At 33.4% G+C, this 27,040-nt stretch overlaps 1 protein-coding gene and 1 long non-coding RNA gene across 7 annotated transcripts in view; both read right to left on the bottom strand.

The window, feature by feature from the left end:
• pax7a (paired box 7a) overlaps positions 1 to 15,005 on the bottom strand; it is a 135,897-nt gene extending 120,892 nt beyond the window's left edge. For 2 of the 4 annotated variants that reach the window (NM_131325.2, NM_131332.2), the window contains 4 exon segments: positions 14,556 to 14,976; positions 13,358 to 13,593; positions 13,025 to 13,169; positions 12,547 to 12,675 (listed from right to left, as the gene is read on the bottom strand). In NM_131325.2, the coding sequence (NP_571400.1) occupies positions 12,547 to 12,675; positions 13,025 to 13,169; positions 13,358 to 13,593; positions 14,556 to 14,640 (595 nt within the window). In that variant the 5' untranslated portion in view covers positions 14,641 to 14,976. 4 annotated transcript variants of the gene reach the window in all.
• LOC141376673 (uncharacterized) overlaps positions 1 to 27,040 on the bottom strand; it is a 227,007-nt gene that overhangs the window by 133,486 nt on the left and 66,481 nt on the right. For 2 of the 3 annotated variants that reach the window (XR_012387366.1, XR_012387367.1), the window contains one exon: positions 20,740 to 22,634. This is a non-coding gene — a long non-coding RNA (uncharacterized lncRNA). Of the gene's footprint in view, positions 1 to 20,739; positions 22,635 to 27,040 lie in introns of those variants that run through there. The other variant, XR_012387368.1, reaches the window with a different exon arrangement.

Raw genomic sequence — 27,040 nt, 5'->3', positions numbered from 1 at the left:
ATTTCTAAGCATAATAGTTTTAATAACTCATCTCTAATAACTGATTTATTTTATCGTTGCCATGATAACAGTAAATAATATTTGACTAGATATTTTTCAAGACACTTCTATACAGCTTGAAGTGACATTTAAAGGCTTAACTAGGTTAATTAGGTTAACTAGGCAGGTTAGGGTAATTAGGCAAGTTGCTGTATAACCATGGTTTGTTCTGTAGACTATCGAAAAAAAATTAGCTTCAAGGGGCTAAAAATTTTAACGTTAAAAAATAAAAACTGCTTTTATTCTAGACGAAATAAATCAAATTAGACTTTTTCTAGAAGAAAAAATATTATCAGACATACTGTGAAAATTTCCTTGCTCTGTTAAACATCATTTGGGAAATCAAAAAAAAAAAAATCAAAGGGGGGCTAATAATTCTGACTTCAACTGTATATAAATCTATATATAGAGAGAGATATATATTCATACTTCATTGAACATGTACACAAAGATATCACCTACTAAATAACTGAAGGTCAACTGTGTTTATTTTAAATAACTTTAAACGGTAGAAACTACTAGTTAATTAGTTTAAGTTATTAGTAACTAATCAAGTTTATGGTAGTTAATAATCTTAACCCTCTACTGTACATATTTTAATGGTACATAACACAAAAATGATTCCACATGATTTTTTTTAGTTCTTTTGGGAATATTTTAATGTTATTAAAAGTTGTTTTTGAAAAGTTGAACCCCTCCCCCAACTTCAAAATATTTTTTGTTTATTTAAGGCAATGTTATGCAACAATCGTACAAAATCATAGAGAAAATTCTTCACATATTATATATCAAAGATCAAGAGTCATTGATCAAAGTGCAATAATAATTTACAAATCTTATTCAAATTGTAACAAAATCATTGAGGAAAAAGTGAAGAACAAATAAAACATAACTGAGTACACCCCATTTTGAAAATGAATATTTTTATCCATTTATCAGTGGATATAGTTTATAATTTATTTATTTTGGTGCATTTGAATCAAACAGATTTATTAAACTGATAAATTTATTCAATAATATTTTATTCACTGACCATATTTAGAAATAGAAGACATACATTTAAATGAATGCGAAATATTGGGGGGGGGGGGGGGGGTGGCTAATAAATTTCACCAAAATTGTAAATATACATATGTTTTTCTGTTTGTTTGTTTCTTTTGAATTTTGCTCTTTTACATTTTTTGTTCATTATTTTTCTCTAACATATCAATTTAGGTGTAGTAATTTTGGACCGTTATCATAAATTATTTTGTTCGATTAGCCCTAGATCTAATGTTAATTTAAATGAGAGATTTGTGAGGGGTGTACACATATATGCTGAGCACTGTATATATATTTTGTTACTGGTCTATATATTTGACCCCTATTTTGTGTGCTGCCTCCTCAGTAAACTGATCACTTATAAAAGATAGTCAGTACTTGTTGAACCTCTGAAGAACTTCTGTGAACTTTTTTTTACACTTCTGCTCAAACCTACTTCTCACTGACACTGCAGTCTATTTCATTGTCCTCAGATGGAATTTGCCGACATGGGATCCTGTGCTTTACTTTTATAAAACAAGCTTACACCTATTTTTCTGTCAAAATATGCTAAAAAAGTCTAAATAAATGGAAAATAATGCAATATGAAAAATGATAATATGTGAAAATGCCCATATATAATGTCAGTACACACATCTTGAAAAGTGCCACTTATCGCACAACATTGCCCAGAGGCAACGGAAAGAAAAATAGAATTTCTGAACATGTAAAATAAATTTTTCAAAACTTGATAAAACCTGACAAAAGGCTTCTCTACAACTTCACAAATTTTTAACAATTTTTTATGTTCAGTTTATGAATGAGGTTAATTAAGCAAATAATTTTAACTTCTTCTCATACCATGTGCTCCTGTCACCATTAGTCAGAAAATGAAGTTCCACCTTCAAACGGTGCTAGATAGTGACTCCCACACCTTATTGGATGTTTTATTGATAGCTTTCTAACATTTTAATTGGTTGCAATCATTTTAAAAAATCTGTGCTCAGCACGAGCCTTAAGAAAACTTTCTGTTGCCTGAGGGCAACACTGCTGTAGTGGGTTAACTTTTTCAAATGTGATTGTAATGCAATAATGTAACTGTAGTTTAATAAAGCTGCTTTGAAACAATAATTATTGTGAAAAGCGCTACACAAATAAACTTGAATTGAATTGAATATAAAAAGTAAAAGACATACAGAAGATTTTGGATGAATACTTGGTGCCCATGTTTCATAACGTTACCTTGCAATTATGACAAAAGGTAGGAATGTGACTTAAAAAAAAAAGATTATCTGACATTAATAATGGTGTTAAGCCACCTCAGGCTATTTAAACCTGTAAATGCTCATGTTCAAGATTTTAAAGAATAAACTAAAATAAAAGAGTGAGTTTATTACCAGAGTTTATTATTAAGGTATCGATGGATTATTTGTATTTAAAACTAATCAAATAAAAGTATAAATGAAGGATACAATAAATTAAAGTACACATTTTAAGGGGTGTTTGTGCAACTGATGCAGATCGCCTTGAAAATGGCACGATTACAAGCGATTTATGATTACTAACCATACGCTTTAATCTACAGTCACGATATTAAAAAGTAAAAGACATACAGAAGGTTTTACATGCATGTTTGATGCTTATGCTTTATACTGCAGTCTGCAAACATGACGAAAGTATTAAACGTGTCTTAAAAATGGTTATTTGACATCAGTAAGACACATTAGAATATTTAAACCTGTAAATGCTTATTTTTAGGATTTAAAAAATAAAAAATGAAGACAAAAAAGTAACATTTTAGTTTAGTTCCATTCTTACTGTGGTTTATTAAATATCTATTATTAAGATAATGACTCATTATTTGTAAAAAAAATATATAAAATAAAAGTATAAATAAAGTATAAAATAAAAAAGTACACATTTCGAAGGGCAACCGAGGCCTGATGCAGATCACCTCTAAACTGGCACGATTACGAGCGCTTTACTAGACATACGCTTTACTCTACAGTCTTGTATATTAAAAAGTAAAAGACATACAGAAGATTTTAGATGCATGTTTGATGCTCATGCTTTATACTGCAGTCTTGCAAACATGACAAAAGTATTAAATGTGTCTTAAAAAATGGTTATTTGACATCAGTAATGCAGTGAAGACACATTAGACAAAAAATGTAAACCTGTAAATGCTCATTTTTAGGATTTTGATAAACAAAACACTTTATGCTTAAGTATTCATTTTCACTATTAACTAGTGGCCTATTACTGGTCTGTTATTAATACTGTTATTAATACTGTTTATTTGTATTTAGAAGTAGTCAAATAAAATATAAAATAAATAAAAGTGCATATTTTGCGTGCTATTCTAGATCCCCAATTCTACCTAATACGTAACACTAACAATTACCTTAATAACTATTAAAAACTAGCAAATTAGGAGTTTAGTGAGGCAAATGTCTTAGTTAATCATGTATAAATATTGAGAATTGTACATTAATTCTAAATGTTCATCAAACAACATTTTACAAAACATTTACTTTTAGTACTATTCATAGTTTGTTAATTAGGCAAATGTGACATGTGCTACTGTAAAAAATGGCAAATTGTCTTGCTTTATTTAGATAGAATCTCAATTTAAACTGGAGAACATTTTCATGGGTTTGGTTTTAGCAAATAATATAAAAAATGTTTGATGTAAAATTGTAAAAAAAAAAAAAAACCTTAAAATTAAATAAATCAGGGTAGACTTTGAATTAAGTTCGGCCTTTAGCAGCATCAGAAATACTAAGATATTCCGCAATATAAACGTGTACAACTTGTATACAACTGCAAGAAACAACAACAAAAAAATTGCAAGCATCAAATTGAACATTGTATTTTGAGGTAGAACTATTCAAATAGCCTTTACTTGTAAAGCATAATCAAAGTGATTTGTTTATAATTCTTTAATAATAATATGTGAATAAGTCAAATTCATGTTCAGTAGCCGCATACTTTAATAAATGCTATACATGAAGTGGCTTACTTAAAGGGACAGTTCATCCCAAAATCAACATTCTCCATCATTTACTTGTTCAAAACCTGTTTGAGTTTCTTCTCTTGAACACAAAAGAAGATACTTTGGAGAATGCCGGTAGCTGGCACCCATTGACTTTCATAGATTTACTTTTATTATAATCAACGTGTTCCAGCAATTCAAAATATCTTCCTAAAGAAAATATATAAAGGTGTAAAACCATGTGAGGGAGAATAATGTTAATTTAATTTTTGGGTGAACTATCCCTTTAAGTGTCATGCTATCATAACTGTCTTTTGTTTGATTATTTGTTATTACATGAAGCATTATCCGGCAATACAACCTCCATGACATTTAAGACTTCACTGGCATAGACTTTGTTCTCCTAATCAAACATAAAGAGTGCAAAACAAACTCCCAAAGAGATGGAAGGACAATCAGCTCTCTGAATGTGTGTCTCCCATCCGAGTGTGCTGGAGTGGGGATTCACCCCCAGTCCCTACAGATGTACATTAATGCAGACAACACACTGAGCCCGTCTCTTCCACAAGCCTCTTCACTAAACAGGCTGCTGTCCAGCCCCATCGTGTCAGTTTGAAGCCCCCATTCAAAAGTATTCATGCATCTGCCTTGGAGGCACAATGGCCGCTAGTTTATAAACTGTCTGCCCGCGAGCCCAAAGGCTTTAGTCCACATTGTTTTCATACCCTTAATAAACTTTTTGAAGGAGTTCATCAACTGGCTTGAATAGCCCGTGTGCTGAATCTCAAGACAGAAAATAACAGAGTTCTTTTTTCCTCTGCTCTTTTCTTTCTTTCCTTTTAGGAGCAGTTTGTTTGACAATAGAGAGAGAGGGCTGTTAGACTTCAGAGGAGTCTTAGGCCCAACACAAGAAGAGAAAAAAGAGAGGCAGCATTCAATTAAAAGAACAAAATGCTTTCCATAAAGGGGCAGGAGACAATTGATTCTTCCTCCATTCAAAAGTGAGAGGATGATCCGAGCATCACTTCATATCTTATTCCAAAGGAGAAAAACACACACATTCAGACGCAAACAAAAAAAGTGTGAGAATGCAAACAGAGAGTAAATATGTTCACAATGCACGAAGAACACTGGATCCAGATCAGCTCAATTTCATCAGAATATAGACCATTTTGAGATAAGTAAACAATAACAATGGTTCTTATCCATTTTCAGTTTTGTATTTTTAATTTACATAGCATCTGAAAATACAAAAAGGGTCCACATATTGAAAAAAAAAATATATATATGACAGCTTTGTTAACATTTGTTATGACTAAATCACCTCTTGTTACAGTTCTGAAATAGTTTGATGACAAGCAGGAACTGTTCAAGGGGTCAATATATTGTCATGCTGAAATGGTATAAAATAATAATAATAATAATAATAATAATAATAATAATAATAAAAATAATAATAAAAAAATAAATATAATAATAATAATAATGATAATAATAATAATAATAATAATAATAATAATAATAATAATAATAATAATAATAATAATAATAATAATGACACATAAACCATCACCTGTTTCATTCATTCATGCACTTTAAAAATATTACGCTTGAGGAATCTGTTTTTATTTGTTCATTTTTTCCCCTAAGTGCTTCCTGTGACACCGTTAGACAGGCAGGACAAATTTCAAAGAGGCAATAAATTTCAGTATTGGCTATAAGCCATTAATCCATTCTCATACCTTTAAAATGTGTGGAAAACTTAAAGGTCTTAAATGAATGTCTTCTCTAATGAATTTCATCCCCAATTAGAACGGATCGCCATAGTCCAAGTTGCGTCTCGCCTTTTCGCATGTGGGGTCCGTAACGACTCCAGAAAAAATTTCCACAAACTTGCTAAATTAAGGGGGCGCAGACCTGTGAAATACATGGCGGAAAACTGCCGCTTTTGGTGCTCCGGTAGAATAATTCAACAATAACAACAATACTACTACTACGACTAATAACAATATTAATATTAATAATAATAAAAATATTGAAATGAAAGTGATGATGATTATTATAATAATGTTACTTTTACTATTGTTATTATTATTAATTTAAAAATTCAATATAATATGCAAACTAATAAAACAAGAAATCCATGTAGGCGTCAACATAAGACATAAATATACATACACAAACATGATTAATATAATAACCGTGTTGCATAAAATAAATGATGATAATACTGTTACATTAATAATAATAATATTAATATTAATAATAATATTAATAATATTAATAATAATAATAATAATAATAATAGTGATGATAATAATAGCCTACTACTGAGAGAGAAAGACAGAGAAAAAAAAAAACACAAATACATAATCGCTTGTGAAGGAAGCGTTTAATTAGATTTGACAAGTTCAACGCGTTCGTTTCGGTCTCTAAAAGCCTGGTCAAGATTTGAGTTCCGAGTGCCGTATTCAGTTTATAATATCAGATATTAATAATAATAATAATTATAATAATAATAATAATAATAATAGTTAATATTTTTTTTATTATTTTAATTAGAATTGCGATTAGTGCATATAAATTATTTTTTATTAAACTTTCATATCAATATAATAACAATAATAATAATTATTATTATTATTATTATATTGATATGACATTTTAATAAATAATTGATATGCACTAATCGCAATTATAATTACAAATAATAACTATTATTCTTGATATAATGCTTTCGTTTTTATTAAAATCTCACATTCTTTAGATATGTATCTGCTGCTTCCATTAAAATCAACACAACAATTGCTTTCATTCAGCAGATAACTGTTCATCTATCAGTGCGTTTTCCAATCCTATAAATTCAGCGTATCACTTGTTGCTGAGATGACTTTCTCAGAGGTGATTCTGGGCTCTATAAGCTGTGCTTACTGAAGCGCGATGACCTGCCCAAGTGTGAGAGAGGTTACCGGTCACTGCCATTTACCGCATCCCGGGATCCTCTATTGTTCCCTTAAAAGCTACTTGAACGGATCTTTAAAACACCGACCAACGCGACTGAAACGCTCCATTAGTTAAATCCACACGCCGGCGACAGAAAAAAGTGTGATTCCAGACAAATGCGTAAAAAACAACAGAGACAGCAAATATAATTTCACACTATTAACAATTTTATAGTTTTATCATATTTAACTAACATACAGTATATTAATGTAACAATATGGCTTTTAAATTATAATCTAACAGAACATTTTGAGTCAGAAAAAAACTCAATTGTAAAAATACCAATTGCGCATATTGTTGCGCTCTGATTCCGAAGCACAAACCTTTTTTGCGTTTTGTTTATTTGTTTGTTTTCAGCACAATTACCCTGCAAGCCCCCCATAAATGTATATCTGTCTTTGGATAATTTAAGCAAATAATTCTAGCAACTAAAAACACTGATTTTAATGGTTCATGCGTTTGAACGACACCAAAATTAACATGATTGCGCACAGTTTGGATGCATTTTCAGACTCCCTCCTCACACACACACACACACACACACACACACACACACACACACACACACACACACACACACACACACACACACACACACACACACACAGAAAGAGAGAGAGTGAAAGAGAGAGAGAGTGAGCACACGCAGCTTGTGTGTGTCAAGTGTGACCCGCCCTCACAAATCAAATGGCTAAAACGGAAATGACAATTTACATGTCAAAATCAATTGTGTATTTAAGACCCCATTACAAACATTAACCAGATACGAGCGCACCAAATACAATATCCATTACAAGAAAGGAATTACGCATAAAGATCCACGCACACATCTACTCAGTACATTATGCGTGATTCATGCATTACATCTAGGCTCCAAAGCCCTTGAAAAGTTGAAAAATGAAATCCTCTCTGGCTATTAGCAGAAGCAGATAATGAAATAGCGTTCATGTGAGTAAAAGTCTTCCGCGCACTCCAGAATTTCCAGCAGGGGAGCTGAAAACCGCACCATTACAAGACTTTTCTCAGATATAAAAGAATGATATTCTCCCTAACATCTGTACTGAGATTTACACCGTCCCAGATGGCAAACCGCATTTAATGAACAGGCAGGCGGTAATATGAAGTCGCTTTGTACAGCAGTGCTCTCAAGTGTTTTTGATGAGCGAAAGACATCCACGGATCAAAGATCATAAGCCTCTCAATTTCCTTTAACTGTCTTAGCCGTCATTCACATCATCTTTACCCGTTTTGCTTCATTTTTAACATCTAAACTCGCATCTTGACAAATTCAGGCCCTGTCGGGAGTTCACAGGTCATGCGACACATTGTAAACTAGTCTATAATCCCTGTATAGAGGCCAATTAAGCATTAAAGCGGATTCAACAAAAGACACATTGAAATATCAACCATGTTTGCATTTAAGCAGATGGATCAACAGCAGGAATAGCAAATTCCTTAATATTGTTTAATTACGCGCAAGTCTTTACATGCTTTGAATGATAAGGTTAATATTATTAGATAAACAATAGAAAGAGATATAACAAAACGAAAAATCCATAATCTTATTGTTGTTTAGATAGACAGATAGATAGACAGACAGACAGACAGACAGGCATACAGGCAGACAGATAGATAGAAATGATATCTGCAATTTGTGTTGTTTAAATAAATTTAAATAAAACAAATAAAATTTAGTAGTTCAACCCAATTTGTTTGTTCAAATTCAAGCCCAAATTTATTGTTTACAACCAATAAACTTATAGACAGACAGACAGACAGACAGACAGACAGACAGACAGACAGACAGACAGACAGACAGACAGACAGACAGACAGACAGACAGACAGACAGACAGATAGATAGATAGATAGATAGATAGATAGATAGATAGATAGATAGATAGATAGATAGATAGATAGATAGATAGATAGATAGATAGATAGAGTTGATATGGCTTTTTAAAAATGTTCATCACTAATGCTTGAATACAAATCATGGTCAATTGCATCTGGTTCGGTAAATTTGATTGGTTCCAGGAATTAGAACTGCCTTTATCGGGACTTTAAGTAATGAGCACTGTAATGGCGAAACGGACGCAAGCGTCCATAATCAGTAGCTGCAGTGTAATGTTATTATGAGCTTAAATCTGTTCAACTTATTATCCCTGTCAACAAAACTGCTTCAAATCAGAGAAGAGGAAAATACGTTATATATATATATATAAATATAAAAAATGCATGTTAAAATCTTATTTTAAAAATCGATTGTTGTTGCTTCTCGAGTGTTCATTTAGAGATGAAACCCTGGAGTCTACACACTAAAGAAAATCCCTCGCCAGTCAAATTCTCGAGCTGCGTTGAGACAGGGTGACGGGAGAGAAGAGGTTAATCCGTGTTTAATGCAGTGATGGTCCACACTCTGATGGTTATGTTATCTCTGCCCAACATTTGGGTCTCCCACAATTTCAGCCCAGCCAAAATAGCTGCAAGAAAGTGCAGATGGAGTCACTCTCGACGCCTGAGGAGAAAAAATATTAATAGCTAAATAACTTCCCCTTACTTTCACTTAATCTTCCTCTCTCTCTCTCTCACTCTGTGTCCCTGTAACATATTCTATTCCAGATGGATTTGTTTAAAACGTCTCCCTATGCTTCTCTTTCAGTGCGGCTTTAGGCTGGAAAGTATCTGCTTTATTTTTATATAAATGTGAGAAAATATGGCATGCTGGTGCGCGTCTGGAGAGCCAATACTATAAATTATTTCCCTCGTGCTTTTTCTTAGAATAAATATTTCATCAGTGAAAATGTGTTTGTGTTTTCTTCTAAAAATCATTTAGATGGTGTATAAAATTAAAATGAGTCTGCAGCCATCTCGCCTACAGTTTCTTTTATTGCCATTATCCCATAATAACACTCCTAATGCCCTGACTGAAGTCTGTTTGATTAGTCTGAAAACCTCAGGTAATCCACAGATTTGCTGAAGTGTCCAGTGCCACTCTCACAAATGGACGCGTGGTCGTGTTTAACTGATGCTCCTGCAGACAAAAAGAGCACCAGGTGAGCTGTCAGACGCGGGGCTGTAACCTATTAAAGACTAATTATGTTTGGCAGGTTTGCGCTGACTCTGCTGTCGCTCATCATATTTTTTATTTCCGTAACGAGGATGGCAGGTGCACAAGATTATTATTATTGTAATGGCCACGAAACTAAATGTGGAAGTCATTTAAAGCCATTAAGGTTAGACACATAGGGTCTGCTCAGAGTTTAAGCAACGTGTTTGCGTGTGTGTGCGTGAAAAAGGAAAATGTTTATGATGTCTTGCGGATTGCGTATGCCAAATTTAAGAATTAAAAAAAAAAGAAAATTAACTAGCTATATTAACTTAACGCATCATAAACACATGCCAAATAAATATTTTAATCTATAAAATAAAGTATGAATATAGGCTATTTAGTATGTCACGACATGTGAGGTTAATCTTTTCTGATTAACTAGCTAGTAACTGCGTTAACACCGCGTAAACACATGCAATAAAACGCCTTATGCGCACATGCAAAAATAAATAAATAACACATTTTGCATATTCCAAAAAGTTGACAATAAATAAATAAATAATAAATAAATAACAGATGATATAAAATAAACTGCAAATCTCATGAATTTACGCCCTGGGCGAGTCAGTGTGAGCCGTTTAGAGATGAAAGTGAAAAGAAATAAAGGGGCTCAGTTTAATCAGGGCTTAAAAGCTCTTCTACATTACGTTTGTGCGCGAAACCCCGGCGAGAGAGCGGTTGGGGGATCAGTGTGTTTCTTACCGGTGCCTCCGAGCTATTACACTCCTCAGCAACACAGACGCCCATTCAACAAACTGCAGCTCTAATAAGTCTTAACATTATTAAATGTTATCCGGATGGTAAACTTAAAGAATCCCTTCAAAGAATTTAACAGTGAATTCTGTGTTGTGCCGAAGATGAGACAGTAGAAATGACAGATTTATAGACTCATTAGCCCAGAGATGACGCACTCACAACATTCCCAACAAATTAATAAGCACAACCAGTGGAGAGCAACAGAATGAACATTTTTTTCATGCATGTGTTTAAAAACTAGCATAATTTTTTGTAGCGTGTGTAAATGCATATTTAAATGAGAATGAGGCAACATTAGCGTAACATTTGTAAAACGGTTTAAAACACAAATTAAATTACTTGCATTCCTATTTAACACATTGATTAATTCGTCTTAAAATATCCTTATTTTTAAACCAAAACAACTGTCAGGTATGTGTAAATGTAAACGCTTTACTTTGTCTTAAACCAACTGCGCAGTTACGCGCAACTAAACCCGCACAAAAGACGCCGTTTTGCACCATGAAATGTTGAGCTTACAATTGTAAACGCTCCTTCATATTACAAAACTATCTAGCAGCAGGGAGCACTGAATAATTTATCTGCCTTTCTTTTTTTATACTTTCCTTTGTACAAAGTTTTCCCCTCTTTTCTAGGATCTTTGAATAGGGGTCACCGGTCCAGTTGCTCTTTTTGCTGCCCGGCTCCAGAGCCCTTTCTCCTTTGTGTCTCAGTCTAAAGGTTACAAAGGCTTAAATCGAGATTGTTCATAACCAAGTTTAGAAAAACGCAAAAAATATAAAATAAGAAAATGCAGAAATTGTGCGTTTTAAATTATATTACATTCTAATTATATATATATATATATATATATATATATATATATATATATATATATATATATATATATATATATATATATATATAGTGTATTTAATAAACCATTTTATTTTTCAGACAGCCTGTAATATATTTTCTGTATATTAAATTCAATTAAAAAGATTTTAGACTTAATTTTTTGTTTTATTTTTTGCTTTTAATAATAATAATAATAATAATAATAATAATAATAATAATAATAATAATAATAATAATTATTATTATTATTATTATTATTATTGTTATTATTATTTTAAATATATATTTAAAAATATATAAATGCAAAATGTTGGCAAAACAAGTCACCTGTACAGACTCCACATGTCCTGCATAATGTAGTTGCTTAAACTGACATCGATTCTCAAATGGGTCAAACTGTCAGTTGTCGTTTAGGGAGTCGTTAAAACGAGAGGGAAATGGAATGTGTCACACAAATTAATTTACCAGGCTAAATACCTGACGTCAGGACTCACATAAATAATTGAGTAAGTACCGAACAGCTAGCAGCATGAATAATGAGAGCGATTTGTGCCATTTTTCCAAGGGGGCGCACAGATTCCCCCTGGCGAGAATGAAGGACTGCAGCATCTGTCCTTTTCAAATAACAACCTAATGAAATATCAATTGCAACAACAGCAGCAATTATAGCACCAGTCCATCACGATCTGTCGGCGGATCCACACCTTGCAGTTTTAATAAACACCGCATATTTACACATCACGTTCGCTTGCACCCACAAAGACGTAAAGTTAAAGGCCTCTGACCTTTATCCCCGAGAATCCCGTCAATGCTGTGCTTGGTTTTCTTTTCTCCGTCTTCATCTTTTTTATCACACTCGTCATCGTCATCTTTCTTGCCAAAGCGAGCTCTCAAAACCCGACTAATGGAGCTAACTATAAAGAGAGATGAAAAAAACACGTTAAGGCTTAAAACAACAATATACATAAACAATAGAAAAATATTTTATATATTTAGCAATTTATATCAGCCTTATTTGTAACGTAAGAGCACTTTATTCTTCTAGATAGCCTATATTTAAAGGCTGATGAACAGGAAGTCTGTCGCGCACACAGAAAATAGATAAACTACTAATAAAAAATAAGGAGCATACCTACTAAATCATGCTAAATTCTCAAGTGTAAAATTACTCATTTTCTCACAGATTATTAAACGGAATTTTATATTGTTAAGATAATGTGCCTTCAGTCCTCTGTATGCCAATAATAAAGAAATTGTGCTTACCGGAAGAGGCCTCACCTGAAGGAACCGTGCCTCTGTCACACACTCCGTCCTTCAGCAACTTATCCCGGATTTCCCAGCTGAACATCCCTGGATTCTCACGTTTGTATTCCTCAATTCTCTTTTCAACGTCGGGTGTTGCAACTTGCTTTAGTTTGGAACCGCAAATGTTGAGAACAAAGAAAGAAAAACACAGACAAATAAGTGCGCGTTGTTTTTTCGTTTTTAAAAACTCAGTTATATTATTTAAAGAAAGGCATATATAATTTAATATTATTATTTTTTTCTGTGTATAATCCATTATGATTTTTAAACATGTATAAATCGTTCACTCACCCTCGGTTTGCTTCCACCAATAGCACCCGGGCGGATAGACCCGGTCTCCTGGTACCTGCAGAGGATTTTGGACACGCAGCCGTGTGAGACCCGCAGCTGTCTGGAGATAACACAGGGTCGGATACCGTGATGGGCCATTTCCACTATTTTGTGTCGAATATGATTAGGCAGAGGCCTTCCGTTGATGAAAACTCCACCGAGTTGATTGACTCGACCTTGACCCAGAGGTGTTGAGACTGTGCAAAAATATCCAGGCCCGAAAAGTAAGTTAAAATACGTAAACATAGAAGTAAAATAAAACTTGTGACACTTTAAGTGATATGTTTTACCTGTGCAATTTTTATTTTTAAAATACAAACAGCTTGCGCATTTGATGTACGCATGCAGCGTAACATAAAATATACAGTAAAGTGTATATAATTGTGAATCTCCCAGAATTAAAAATTCCCCAGGCTGTCACTAAAACATTTGCATGCTGTCACTTTGATTAATCACATCCTATCATTTAATATCATTTATCAAGTGATCAAGATTTTGAAACTATTCTTGCTGCAGGCTTAATATTGGAAGATGCGAATAATGATTAATCAAATGAGTAATCTCACACATTTTCTTTTTTCCTAAAAAGAATCCTTCTTTACTATCAATCTATCCGATGAGGATGTAACACTTGAGGACACTAATTGCCATTCAAGAGGCTCTAAAGATGTGCCACTTTAAACCTCGATTATTCCCAGTCATGCTACACAAATATTAGTGTGATGCGTTGAGCCAGCTCTCAGCTGTGTGTTTTATTTCCTTTCAGTGTTGCGAGATACTTCAGTAAATCCCACAGATTGCAGGAATCGTGGGTTGGAAGGATTTCGTCAAACTGCTCTTAAGCACGAATTCACCCGATCTAGGAAAGAGTTTCCCATTTAATACGCGGCGGAAAATGCAAATACCAAAGTGCAGATTTTACAAAAGGACGCGGCGAGAAATTAAAAGCGGTCCATTATCGAATTATTGATTTAATAAATTCTAGCATTTAATTTAGGTAGTTTTTTGTTCTTTTTAAGCCTCCATCTCTTTCGTGTAAAAGTGTTTGACAATACTTCACACTAGCTAACTTAAAAAAGTAAAATCTGTCAGTATGTTGTAAAACTACAACTGTAAATATAGCAATAAAATACATTAGAAATAAAGATGAATTTCGTACCTTCTAATGGGAATCCGGTTCGTGGGTAGTTCTGGCCTGGTGCTGGCCGCATCATTCGAGGAACTGTTCCTGGTAAAGTAGCCATTCCAGCTACTCCCACACAATTTAAACTCTTACTTATAATTATGAATCAATCAATCAATCACACAAAAAGCTCCAGTGTTGTTTTTTGCGGCGTGGAAACTGTAACAAGTCCCAATATTTTCAAAAGAAATCCAAACACGCATACACTGCAGTGCACAATGCCAAAAAGGAAGAAAAAAAGTCAGATTCTTTCAGTGGACACCAAAAAACAAAAGAGCAGAGTAAAGCATGAAATGTGCTCTGAATCAACTGTGAGTAAATATTAGTGAGAGGTTCTGCTAGTTTTGATTACAGCTCCTGTTTGCAGCCTGAGAGGAGTTTAAGTGGCCAACTTTGGCGCACATAGTGGGAGGAGGAAGCGCGCGTTACGATAGGCTCTCCAGCACTCTTTTATTCTCCATGGAGAGAAAGGGTGAAGCCCAGGACCAGGCGTCCAATCCGGAGGAACTTTGCAGAAAACACACACGCACACAAACTACCCTCCCACTCTCTCTTTAAGTCAACACAGGAAATGTTACAAGGAGTTTTCATTCATCTCTCATTTGAACTGAAACGTCAGTTTAATGCTTTGAAATCTTCTGAAATATAGGGAAACATTTACACGACAGTATCTTTAAACACATATTGAAATTACATAGTAACGATACAACAACAATGCATATTATTATTATTATTGTTGTTGTTGTTGTTGTTGTTATTTATTAACCACTAAAAGTTAAAATAAACATCAACGCATTTTGCCTATATATTTCATATAAATAGGAAAATATTGGACCTTCATCTTCATAAATTGTAATCATGAATTTGGCCTATGTGCATAATAATTTTTTTTACAGATGCATTGAATTATTTATTGTAATTATTAAAAAAGAAAAAAGGATACATGAAGGATATCTATGTATGTGTAGTGTTGTATAAAAAATGTGATTTTATGCTATTTGTTCGTGTGAAGAAAAACAAAAGTATCAAGAATGTATCGGAAATGTCAACACACCTACACGAGATTAAGGTTAAAAGGGCCCTGATGATGCACAAGAACTAATGAAGATGTTTTGGCTAACACACTTCACATGAATCAATATGGATATTAGTCGTAGGCAATATCAAAGGGTTTAATTAAAGGGTTTAATCAAAATATTTCATAGAAGCATTAATAGAAAGTATATAATCTATACATTAAATTAAAGGTTTTTGCATGGTTCTTTGCAGCCCATTTAATTCAGATACTAACTTTACCTGACGGTTCTTCAGAATATAAACCTGAAATATTTTTGACAGCAAGAAAAAAATCAATTGTACAATTGACTGAAAGAAAACAAAATCTTCCCTGTAAAACCCCTCTTTATAGTTTGTTTATTTTATTTTAGAATATACTGAAAATATGCAAAAAGTTCATGTTTCAAATGTTCTTCAGATCTGTGTTAGTTATAGCTTACTTTAATACTGCAGATAAGCCGCAAATGTTTTAACACTTAAATATTTTCTATGGTTGTAAAAACGCTTGTTATTCTACTTCAGACTTTATTTTAAGTCTGTAAGTCGCTTCAGCTGTTTTTCCGAGAGTGCTATAACCGCACATATGATAGGAAAAATCCTCCAGATTCTTTAGGTTGAATGGCTGTGCGCGTGTTCAGCTCTGTGGGACCGCCGTGCGCTGAGATTGTGTGGAAATTGCCGTGGCGAACACTCCTGGTGGAAAGCAATTTCACAAATAATTTTTACAACAATTAGGGAGTGTGGCGGGGTGAAATGGCGATTTCACATGCAGATGCGCCGGTAGGAAAGGACCTGGTGCCCGGCAGCGGAGCTCTGACCCTCAGTGTCCGGGTCTGGTGAACTGCGCGCGGCTCTGATAGGTGCAGCATATTGATAACTTTCAGTGACAATAACATGCAGCTAAAGGTTTAGCTGGAGAAAAATGGCATTTTCACACATTGAAAAACTGTACCAAAGCGTTATAGCATTACTCTCTCCCTACTTAATTTTCTCTCATCACTTGACTCTTCAGGATCACTAAGATGACAACATTAAAAGACGTTTTTTCCGGCAACGATGGCATGAAATAAACTTTTTTTGGCTTCCACAAAGGACATTTCAATGAAAAGTTCATTACAGAACCATGTTTTTATTGTGAACAACGCTTTTTTTAAGAAGTCCTGCACTAGACTCTAAAAATGATGGGCTGCTGTATTGAGTCACATATAGAGAAATAAATCTGTGGGAAAATTGTTGCAATTAAATTGAAATTACAATTTTTTAATTTAACTTATGATTGTTACGACAACTCATCATTTTCAAAGTGTATAGTTTTCTTTTGGTGCAACGGAAATGTTCTTTAAATGTTGCATTTATAAAACCATCAATGCCAATAAATAATATTTATTTTTTAAGGTTCTGCATTAATAACGAAAGATCAAAACATTTTGATTAAGTTTGCGTGTATGTGCACTCAAATTTATTAGAAAGCATATCTGTTTTGAATTCTGTGGTAGCTGTTCAACTTATCTATTTATTGTGCCATTATCTATGCAGATCTTGTGTTAGTTCGTTTTAGAAAAGTAAAAGCAATGATATGGCGGTAATATGCTCAGATTTCTTTCCACAGACACTCAAAAGTGATGTCATGGATAATGTTATGAAAACATGAAACTTTAAAGTTAATATCCGGTTGACTTGAGCGTGGATAATTTATAGGTAACCATTTGAGTCGATTATTTAGGGAACATATTTCAGCTTACATGTCACTAACAGAGCCTTAATAATATTTAAAAGGTACACGATCAAAAAAAGACAAAGAATATAAAAAAATGATAATAAAACAAAAACAATGCTTGAAACAGGGACATTTTATTATGCAACAAATGACAATAATAGCCAAAACTAACAGTGAATTATTGTGAATTCATTATTTAAACTATCAAATGCTGAATTAAAGCAATACAGACGCACGATATTTACATACTTGCTTTGACAATGCTCACGAGAAAAAAGCGCACGTGATGTGTAAGAAAATGTATGTCCACTAGCAGGCGTTGTAAGCCAACTATGCCACAAAATATGTTACAAACATGCTCTAAAAACAGCTCAAAGCGGCCTAGACACTTTTAACAGGCATCTATTTGTTCACCTTGTTGCAGTAGACCGCTATTTAAGCAGCTTTTGATCAAGAAAAGTCTTTGACGTTGGCGTAATACTTATTCCACATTAATCTTAAGGCTGAAATCAAAGCAGAACATGTTCATTCTCATGAATCTAATTAAAAACATAACGTTCACAGCTATCAGGCCATGATTTCAGAAATTTGGAAAAGTTGTGGTAAGAGTCTGTGAAAATGGTCAACAAACGTGTTTTGTGTATATACTGTAGCCTAATGTTTGAAGTCATCCACACAAAGAAAATAGTAATATATATATGCAGTCAAGTCTGGTATTATTGATTCAATTGTCATAAATCCCTGAATAAAACGTTTATATATGTATATATATATATATATATATATATATATATATATATATATATATATATATATATATATATATATATATATATATATATATATATACACACACACACACACACATACATAGACATTCATTTTCTTGTCGGCTTAGTCCCTTTATTAATCCAGGGTTGCCACAGCGGAATGAACCGCCAACTTATCCAGCAAGTTTTTTTTTTTACGCAGCGGATGCCCTTCCCGGACAATTTAGCCTACCCAATTCACCTGTACGGCATGTCTTTGGACTGTGGGGGAAACCGGAGCACCCATATATATATATATATATATATAATTTGGGTTAAAACAAGCCAGCATTTTTAGTGTGTATGTTCTATTATTTAAATGTAATCAAATGTACACTGTAAATACATTGTTCCAGCTTTATTTTTTTGTTTAATATATATATATATATATATATATATATATATATATATATATATATATATATATATATATATATATATATATATATATATATATATATATTATATTATATATATATATATTATATATAAATTATAGTTGTGACATGTATTATAAGATTGTGCTGTGATGTGGAAATCATTTTATGTGCCTTTCCAAAATAAGTTGAAACCTGAATAACTTCTTGAACACAAGTTGGCATTCATATATGTGGACAAAATATAAATAATAAAAAGGAAATGTTCCCTTAATATTTACATTAAAAACGTTATTTAAAACCTGAACATGCAGAAGTAATATGCTTAATAGAAACATTCACATATTTTCTTCTAAATAATTAACCTCTATTCTGTGGTCATTTTCTCACCCCGGGGATCTCCAAGGTAGCCTGTGCTAAATGTGTCATGCGTGTATGTGTAGACACTGAATGAGCTCCAGACTTTGCTGGCAGGTTTGAGAAGTGCTGGGGAAGCCGGTACAAAACCGCAGTCTGTTAGGCCTCTTCCTCTCTCCTTCACGCTGTCCACACTCCCCACGGATTCTTGTTAACTTGCTAAGGCATGCTCACATCTGCTGAGAATTATCACAATGTGTTATTGCTTCCCAAGCTGAATTATTTTATCAGACGGAGAGAGGGAAAGTGTGTTAAGAGTTGTGTGTGTGGACAGGGTCGCCGCTTGTTTAACTTCACAGTTTCTCCCAATAGGAGAGATGAGACACGAGACACGCATGCAGATCACACAGATGAGGAAATATTAAAGTCTTACAGAGCCAAGATGGAGATAAGTATATCAAAAAGTAAATCAGGAACGCTAGCCTAAATGTTGATGACCACACAGCTTTAAAGTTTTAAACACAGATAACAACAATGTTTAAAACAATGTTACAGTTTACAGATAATATCAGTGTTGGCCAGAGTTATTTAAGTAAAGCTGACAACAGGCATGGGGCGATATAAGTTTCTGACGGTATGATAACCTTGGATAAAAATATCACGGTTTCACGGTATTTTAATTACTGCTGTAAAATAATTATTTTTTAAATGTCTTATTAAAAAAACAACAACCTTTTCCCCATTTAACGTAATATATGAAACATTTATAATATTTTGGAACAGTAAACATGTCAGGCTACATAAATAAAATAAACTATTGACTTCTACTATCTTTATTAGCTTCAAAAACAGATTTCCTTACAACACATAAAAAAAAAACACTTAAAAAACCCCTCTACATATACCTTAGAAACGGTATAGCAAAACATTTTTGCGGTTTTAATACCTTGATTTTTCTAAAATATCATCCCATGCATAGCTGACTAAAATCTAAAAGTAACATACATACATGCAATTATACATACATTATATATATATAGAAATATATATATATATATACACTATACACTATATATATATATATTAAAAACTTAAATTCATTAAGGAAGATCTAAAACATTAAAATTATAATGAATGATATAAAAAAGAAAACTATAATAGTGATTAAAATAACATTATCATGGCCTAGAAACATTATTATCTACTATAACAATTATTTTCATTCATTCAGCTTAGTCCCTTATTTATCAGGGGTCGCCACAGTGGAATGAACCGCCAACTATACCAGCATTTGTTTTACACAGTGGATGTCACATTACGGTCAATTTAGTTCATCCGATTCTCCTATAGCGCATGTGTTTGGACTGTGGGGGAAACCGGAGCAACCGGTGGCAACCCACGCCAACACAGCGAGAACATGCAAACTACACACAGAAACGCCAACTAGCCCAGCCGGGACTTGATCCAGTGACTTTCTTGCTGCAAGGCAGCAGTGCTAACCACTGAGCCACTGTGCCACCCCTAATTCTTCTATTATTATTTATAAACGGAGATTGAATAAGAGGAAATTGTGAATATAATTAAAAACCAAAATCATGCATTGGTTGATTCTACATGAAACAATAAATCAATTTCTGCACAATATTCAAGACAAAAATCTGTATACATGAGGAGTGCTTGTCCAAAACTCAATGATGCCAGTTCATTAAAATATTCAATTTTCACGTACTTCATTCTAAGCAACTTATTCAAGGCACATATTTTTGTCATATTGTAGTTTTTGTTTTCTCTGGGAATGAAACCCACATCTATAAACTTATATTTATCTATTATTTTTTATTTTTCAATCATTACAAGTTTGTCCCACTTTATTTCAAGGTGCAATTCTTGCAATCAAAAACTTTTAGCTCAATTTCCTAATTTGCTGCATATTAATAGTTATTAAGATAGTATTAGGGTTTAGATATATAATTCGGGCATGCAGAATGAGTTCATACTATGCACATTTAAAGGCCATTTTATTAGGTACACCTTACCGAGTTGAGCCCCTTTTTGCCTTCAGAACTGCCTTAGTCCTTTATGGCATAGATTCTTCAAGGTACTGGAAATATTCCTCAGAGATTTAGGTCCATGATTGACATGATAGCATCACGCAGTTGCTGCAGATTTATTGGCTTCCGTTCCCCTACATCCCAAAGGTGCTCTATCAGATTGAGCTCTGGTGACTGTGGGGGCCGTTTGAGTTCTGTGAACTCATTATCATGTTCAAGAAACCAGTCTGAGATGATTCGTGCTTTATGACATGGTAAGTTATCATGCTGAAAGTAGCCATCAGAAGATGGGTACACTGTGCTCATAAAGGGATGGACATGGTCAGCAACAATACTCAGGTAGGCTGTGGTGTTGACAAGATGCTCAGTTGGTACTAATGGGCCCAAAGTGGGCCAAGAAAACATCCCCCACACCATTACAACACAGCCTGATCCATTCATACAAGGCAGGATGGGTCCATGCTTTCATGTTGTTGATGACAAATTCTGACCCGACCATCCGAACGTCGCAAAAGAAATCGAGACTCATCAGACCAGGCAACATTTTTCCAATCTTCTATTGTCCAGCTTTGATGAGCCCAAGCAAACTGTAGCCTCAGTTTCCTGTTTTTAGCTGACAGGAGTGGCACCCGGTGTGGTCTTCTGCTGCTGAAGCCCATCTAAATGCATAAGGTTGCTGCCATGTGATGCGCTGATTAGAAATTTGCATTAACGAGCAGTTAGACAGGTGTACCTAATAAAGTGGCCGACAAGTGCATATGTACTAATAGACAACCAATATCTAAATAATGCACAAAAGCACCACTGTAAAAATATCAGTAAATTAACAGTTTTCTGTGTTTGTAAATTATTTATTTTTATTTTTTCCCATTAATTTATGCTTTTTAACCCTTTGATGCACAAGCTATACAATAGATATAGATAGAATAAGCTTAGATGGGTCACTTTAGACCCGTGTAGTGCATCAAAGGGTTAATTGCAGGAAGCGACCTTGATCTTTCATCCAACAACTTTTAACCTTGTTAGAAAAAGTGACTTTGTTTAACATTTTAAAAAGTTTAATGTGATATATTGTCTGGGTCAGTGTTTTCTTTACAATTTCTAGACTTATTTCTCTATTATTTCTTACACATTATATTATTTTAAACTACTAAAAAGTCACTTTGTTAAACTGTCGAGTTGAATTTTTAAAATCAAAAGTTAACAAAGCACAAATCAACATCCCAAAATGCAATTCACAACCATAAATAAACAAAAACACCTTGTGAATCACAAAATATGCAAACTGTTCAGTACTGTAACAGATATTTTTACTGTCAAATGTATAGTGGGAATTGGTACTTAAACTAAAGTGTTACCATTTGATTATGTCACTTATTTCACAAGAATCGTGCAATGCTTTCATAAGAGCCACATTAGTAAAGCTATTTGTGTTGCAACATGCATCAAATCCCATCTTCACTTTGTTTTGGAGTTTGGTCTGTGTAGTTGTAAAAAAGTAGATGTTGCAACTTCTAAGCAAACAAAGTTTCTGGAAGACGCGAGTACATACTTACATGCCTGGAAGCAGAAGCGCTAGCTGCAGACTCCCCCTCTGACAGGCTTTAGAGGAGGCGCAGTAGGAGGCCTGCTGGATTGCAGAGATGGATTGCAGTGGAGGAGAAGAACCGCTCGCGTCTGAGGGACTCCTAAAGGAGAAGAGGAATGTGGGGGCCGATCAAGGCGAGCGGCAGACGTCTTAGACACTTATTGGTAAACAGCAGTTGAAAAGATAGTCCCAGCACTGCCAAAACGCCTTATCACCTAAAAGCAGACGTGTCACCTGTCTTTGTCATTCAAATACAAAGATATTTCAAATGAATCTCGCTTTAATATGTTCAAATCTATATACGCTTCTTTTAGACTGTGATTAGAGCGATGCGAAAGTAGCGCATATTTTGCTGTAAGTGATTGTAGAAAATCACCACAGAATCCAATATAGCTTTACAAGTCAAAAAGGAAATGCCCTGCGCTAATAATCCTCAAAATGTGCAAAGACATGAAGCACAGATATTGACCTATTGGCCCACAGCAACATTAAAAGCACATTGTATTACAAGAAGAGCCCAACAATCCAGATTAGTTTGAGAACTTTCTTTTTTTTTAAAGCAATATCATAGCATTTACACTGACTAAAATGACCTGAGAGTAACCCAAGAGCTCATATACATATGTGCATTGCAGCATGCTCATGAATATTTTAATTACATCTTATCTAGCAAATGAAGTGGCAATTATGAATTCTCTTGAACACATATTCTAGTGCTAGAGAGAATAGATTAATCTAAGAAACAAGAAATGTTCATTTTAGACAGTGAGGATTTCAATTTAAACCACAATACTGCAAATGCACCAACCATATACTGGCGTACACTGTAGTTTATGATTACACTTGAGTTACTGAGGTATTTGTGTTTAATGTGGATCAAAGATGAAACGTTCAATTTTGGTGTTTCTAAAATTTCTAAAAGAGATTTTTCATATTTAAAAAATAATTTAATGTAAAAGTAAAGGCCTGGTTTTACAGATATAGCTTAGATTAAGTCGGAATTAGGCCATACACAGAATTAGTTTATATGTATATACCTGTTGAAGTCAGAATTATTAATATATGGCTTAATGGGGGTAATAACCTTAAAATGTTTATTAAAAAATTAAAAACAGCTTTCATTCAAGAAAAAATAAAACAAATAAGACTTTCTCCAGAAGAAAAAATATTATCAGACATTCTGTGAAAACTTCCTTGCCCTGTTAAACATCATTTGGGCAATATTTTAAAAAGAAAAAAAAAATCAAAGGGGGGCTAATAATTCTGACTTAAATTGAATACGAAGAGTTTAGATACAAAAACCTCTAAGTGTCATCAGAAGTTTCAATCAAAAATTAGCATTTTTCTTAGCCTTTTTTGTTTGAGTTATTTCGCTTTGAAAAACATGAAAAGGACCTATTCTTAGCCATAAAAGTGATTTTACTGAACATACACACAGGAGTCTGACAAAAATGCTCATCTTAGAGAAAAATTCAGACAGCATTTAGAGGTTTTTGCATACATACATACAGTTGAAGTCAGAATTATTAGCCCCCCTTTGATTTTTTTTTCTTTTTTAAATATTTCCCAAATTATTTTTAACAGATTCAGGAAATGTTTACATTATGTCTGATAACATTTTTTCTTTTGGAGAAAGTCATATTTGTTTTATTTAGGCTAGAATAAAAGCAGTAATTAATTTTTTTAAAAACATTTTTGGGACAAAATTATTAGCCCCTTTAAGCTAATTTTTTTTTCGATAATCTACAGAAAAACCATCATTATACAATAACTCGCCTAATTACCCTAACCTGCATAGTTCACCTTATTAACTTAGTTAAGCCTTTAAATGTCACTTTAAGCTGTATAGAAGTGTCTTAAAAATATCTAGTAAAATATTATTTACTGTCATCATGCAAAGATAAAATAAATCAGTTATTATAAATAAGTTTTTAAAACTATTATGCTTAGAAATGTGCTGAAACAATCTTCCTACCATTAAACAGAAATTGGGGAAAAAAAATAAACAGGGGAGCTAATAATTCTGGGGGGCTAATAATTCTGACTTCAACTATATATATATATATATATATATATATATATATATATATATATATACTGTATATATATATATATATATATATATATATATATATATATATATATATATATATATATATATATATATATATATATATATATATATATATAATGAACTAGCTTTTTCGGGACAACTTATTGTTTTATGTTCAATCTACTTAAATTCAAACTGATAAGTTAACTTAATATCTTTATATTGTTCCAACACAAATTGATTGTGTAAAACCCAGCATTGTTTTACAGTGCATTGTCATTGCACAAGTAGAACATTCTAGTAATTTTTATAAATGCACTTCAGAAAATCATTATTGGTGTCCATCTTGAGACTAAACAATGGCACTAATATATATTAAGATCAGTGAGTGTAAGTTTTTTTCAGTTAAAACAGCTCAGACTTATATTTCAGGGCTTAAGCCTCTCTGAAACCAGGGGAAAGTGTCTACAATAATGTCACAAATAAATTTTGTGAAAGAAAATGCCATACAAATGAGAGAAAATGTATTCCATTGTCATTCACCATAACAGATTTTTAAATTTTTTTTAAATAACAATTATTCAGACTTATTTTTTAGTAATAAGTGTTATTATAAGTTATATAATAATTAGATGCTTATTATATCTACTTATTATTTAGATATATAAAATAATAAAGAGAGAAATGTATATATATTTTAAAATTAATAGTTTTTTTTTCTTGCAAATCTTCTCATCAACAAATGTGTAAAAAATGTCAATTAAATAGCAATTGCAGGTGTTTATTGTGATACTTAAACTATGTTCTTAATTACTGTTTGACAAGATGCTTCTGTAAATCTTTAATGTATGGGGGAAACGTATCAGTTTATACATCAGTAATATGTTTTCCATGCCATTTTACAATGAATGGCTTCAACTGCGCAAATTGACTTTGAATATGGCAATATGAAACAGACCTATAAATCTACCTAAAGCTGGTCTTTAGTGTTTCAAACACATATTGCAGCAGGTAAAGGAGTCATTTCTCCACACAGAATACCATGGAAATTAGACTGATATCAAGATCTATTGACCCAAATTAAGACCCCGCTGGGTTCCTGATTACCCCTTTTGACATCCTTGTGGTGGGTTAAAATTGCAATTTTCTTAAAAATGAACCCATTCTATTCAGTTTTTTTTTTCTGGTGTAAAAACAATTATCCGATAAGAACACCTTTGTGTCGTCCATACATAATACATGACATTGAATTGAAAACATGAGAATAGGAAATGCCCTGTGATTTTAAAATGCAAATTTGCAGTTGTGTTTTTCTTCTCTGGCTTCTACCTAGATCAGTTTTGCTTGCTGAGATTAATTGCTGAAACTTACAAAAGATTACTTTAACAGATATACTAATAAAATTACTATTGGTGTATTGTTTTAAAATTTTCACAGTATGTCTGATAATATTTTGTCTTCTAGAGAAAGTGTTATCTGTTTTATTTGGGCTAGAATAAAATCAGCTTTTAATGGTTTTAAAACCATTTTAAGGTCAATATTATGAGCCCCTCTTAAGCAATATTTTTCAACTGTCTTCAGAACAAACCACTGTTATACAATGACTTGCCTATTTACCCTATAACTTAACATAATGAACCTAGTTAAGCCTTTAAAATGTCACTTTAAGCTGAACACTAGTGTCTTGAAAATATCTTGTCAACTTTATGTACTGTCATCAAATATCCTTATTATGAACTACATATTCAGTCATGCAACACAGACACACACCTGCTCCAAGTCACCAGTGATTGCAAACACTTACACACCTCCCAAACACACAAATGTTGCTGAGTCTTGTATACTGTAAAGTAGATGTCCGCATTAAATTAAATTTCTGAATAAAGTGCGGGAGCGGTCGATAACTAGTTTAATTTTGGATGGGAGCGGTCGATCTAGCAATGTCGCTCCTGACTCCAGAGTGAGCGAGCACACGTATGTATGTGTGTGAATGAGACAGCGTGATGCTGTGTTTAGCTTGTTTGTTGCTGTGTGTGTGTGTGTGTGTGTGTGTGTGTGTGTGTATGAGAGAGAGCACGTGATGCTGTTTGTGTGTGTGTCAATTGCTTGGTGCTTATGTGTGTGTGTGTGTGTGCGAGTGTGTGTTTATACAGACAGCTTGTTATAGGCTGTCTGGACTCTGTATAGCTGGGTGGTTTTCGGTTATATTCCCCCCTACCCCCCCGTAGAAAACAGGGCGGGTAGGCAGCGGGACAACAAATGCCGAATATAATCGGGAGCGGTTGGGTTTGGGCTAAAACCTGGCGTGAGCGGGATTCAAAATTTAGTACCGCGCAGATCTCTAAAGTGAACATTACGATGGGTTTTCCCTTGCCTTGTTCCCCGTGTAAGACCTTGCCTTGTTTTGTTGATTATTCCTGTGTGCTGCCTGCCTTTTGACCACTTGCCTGCTA

This window comes from Danio rerio, chromosome 11 (genome assembly GCF_049306965.1).
Source record: "Danio rerio strain Tuebingen ecotype United States chromosome 11, GRCz12tu, whole genome shotgun sequence".
NCBI lineage: Eukaryota > Metazoa > Chordata > Actinopteri > Cypriniformes > Danionidae > Danio > Danio rerio.
Note: the sequence above shows the minus strand (reverse complement) of the source record. Positions and strands in the feature narration are given on the sequence as shown.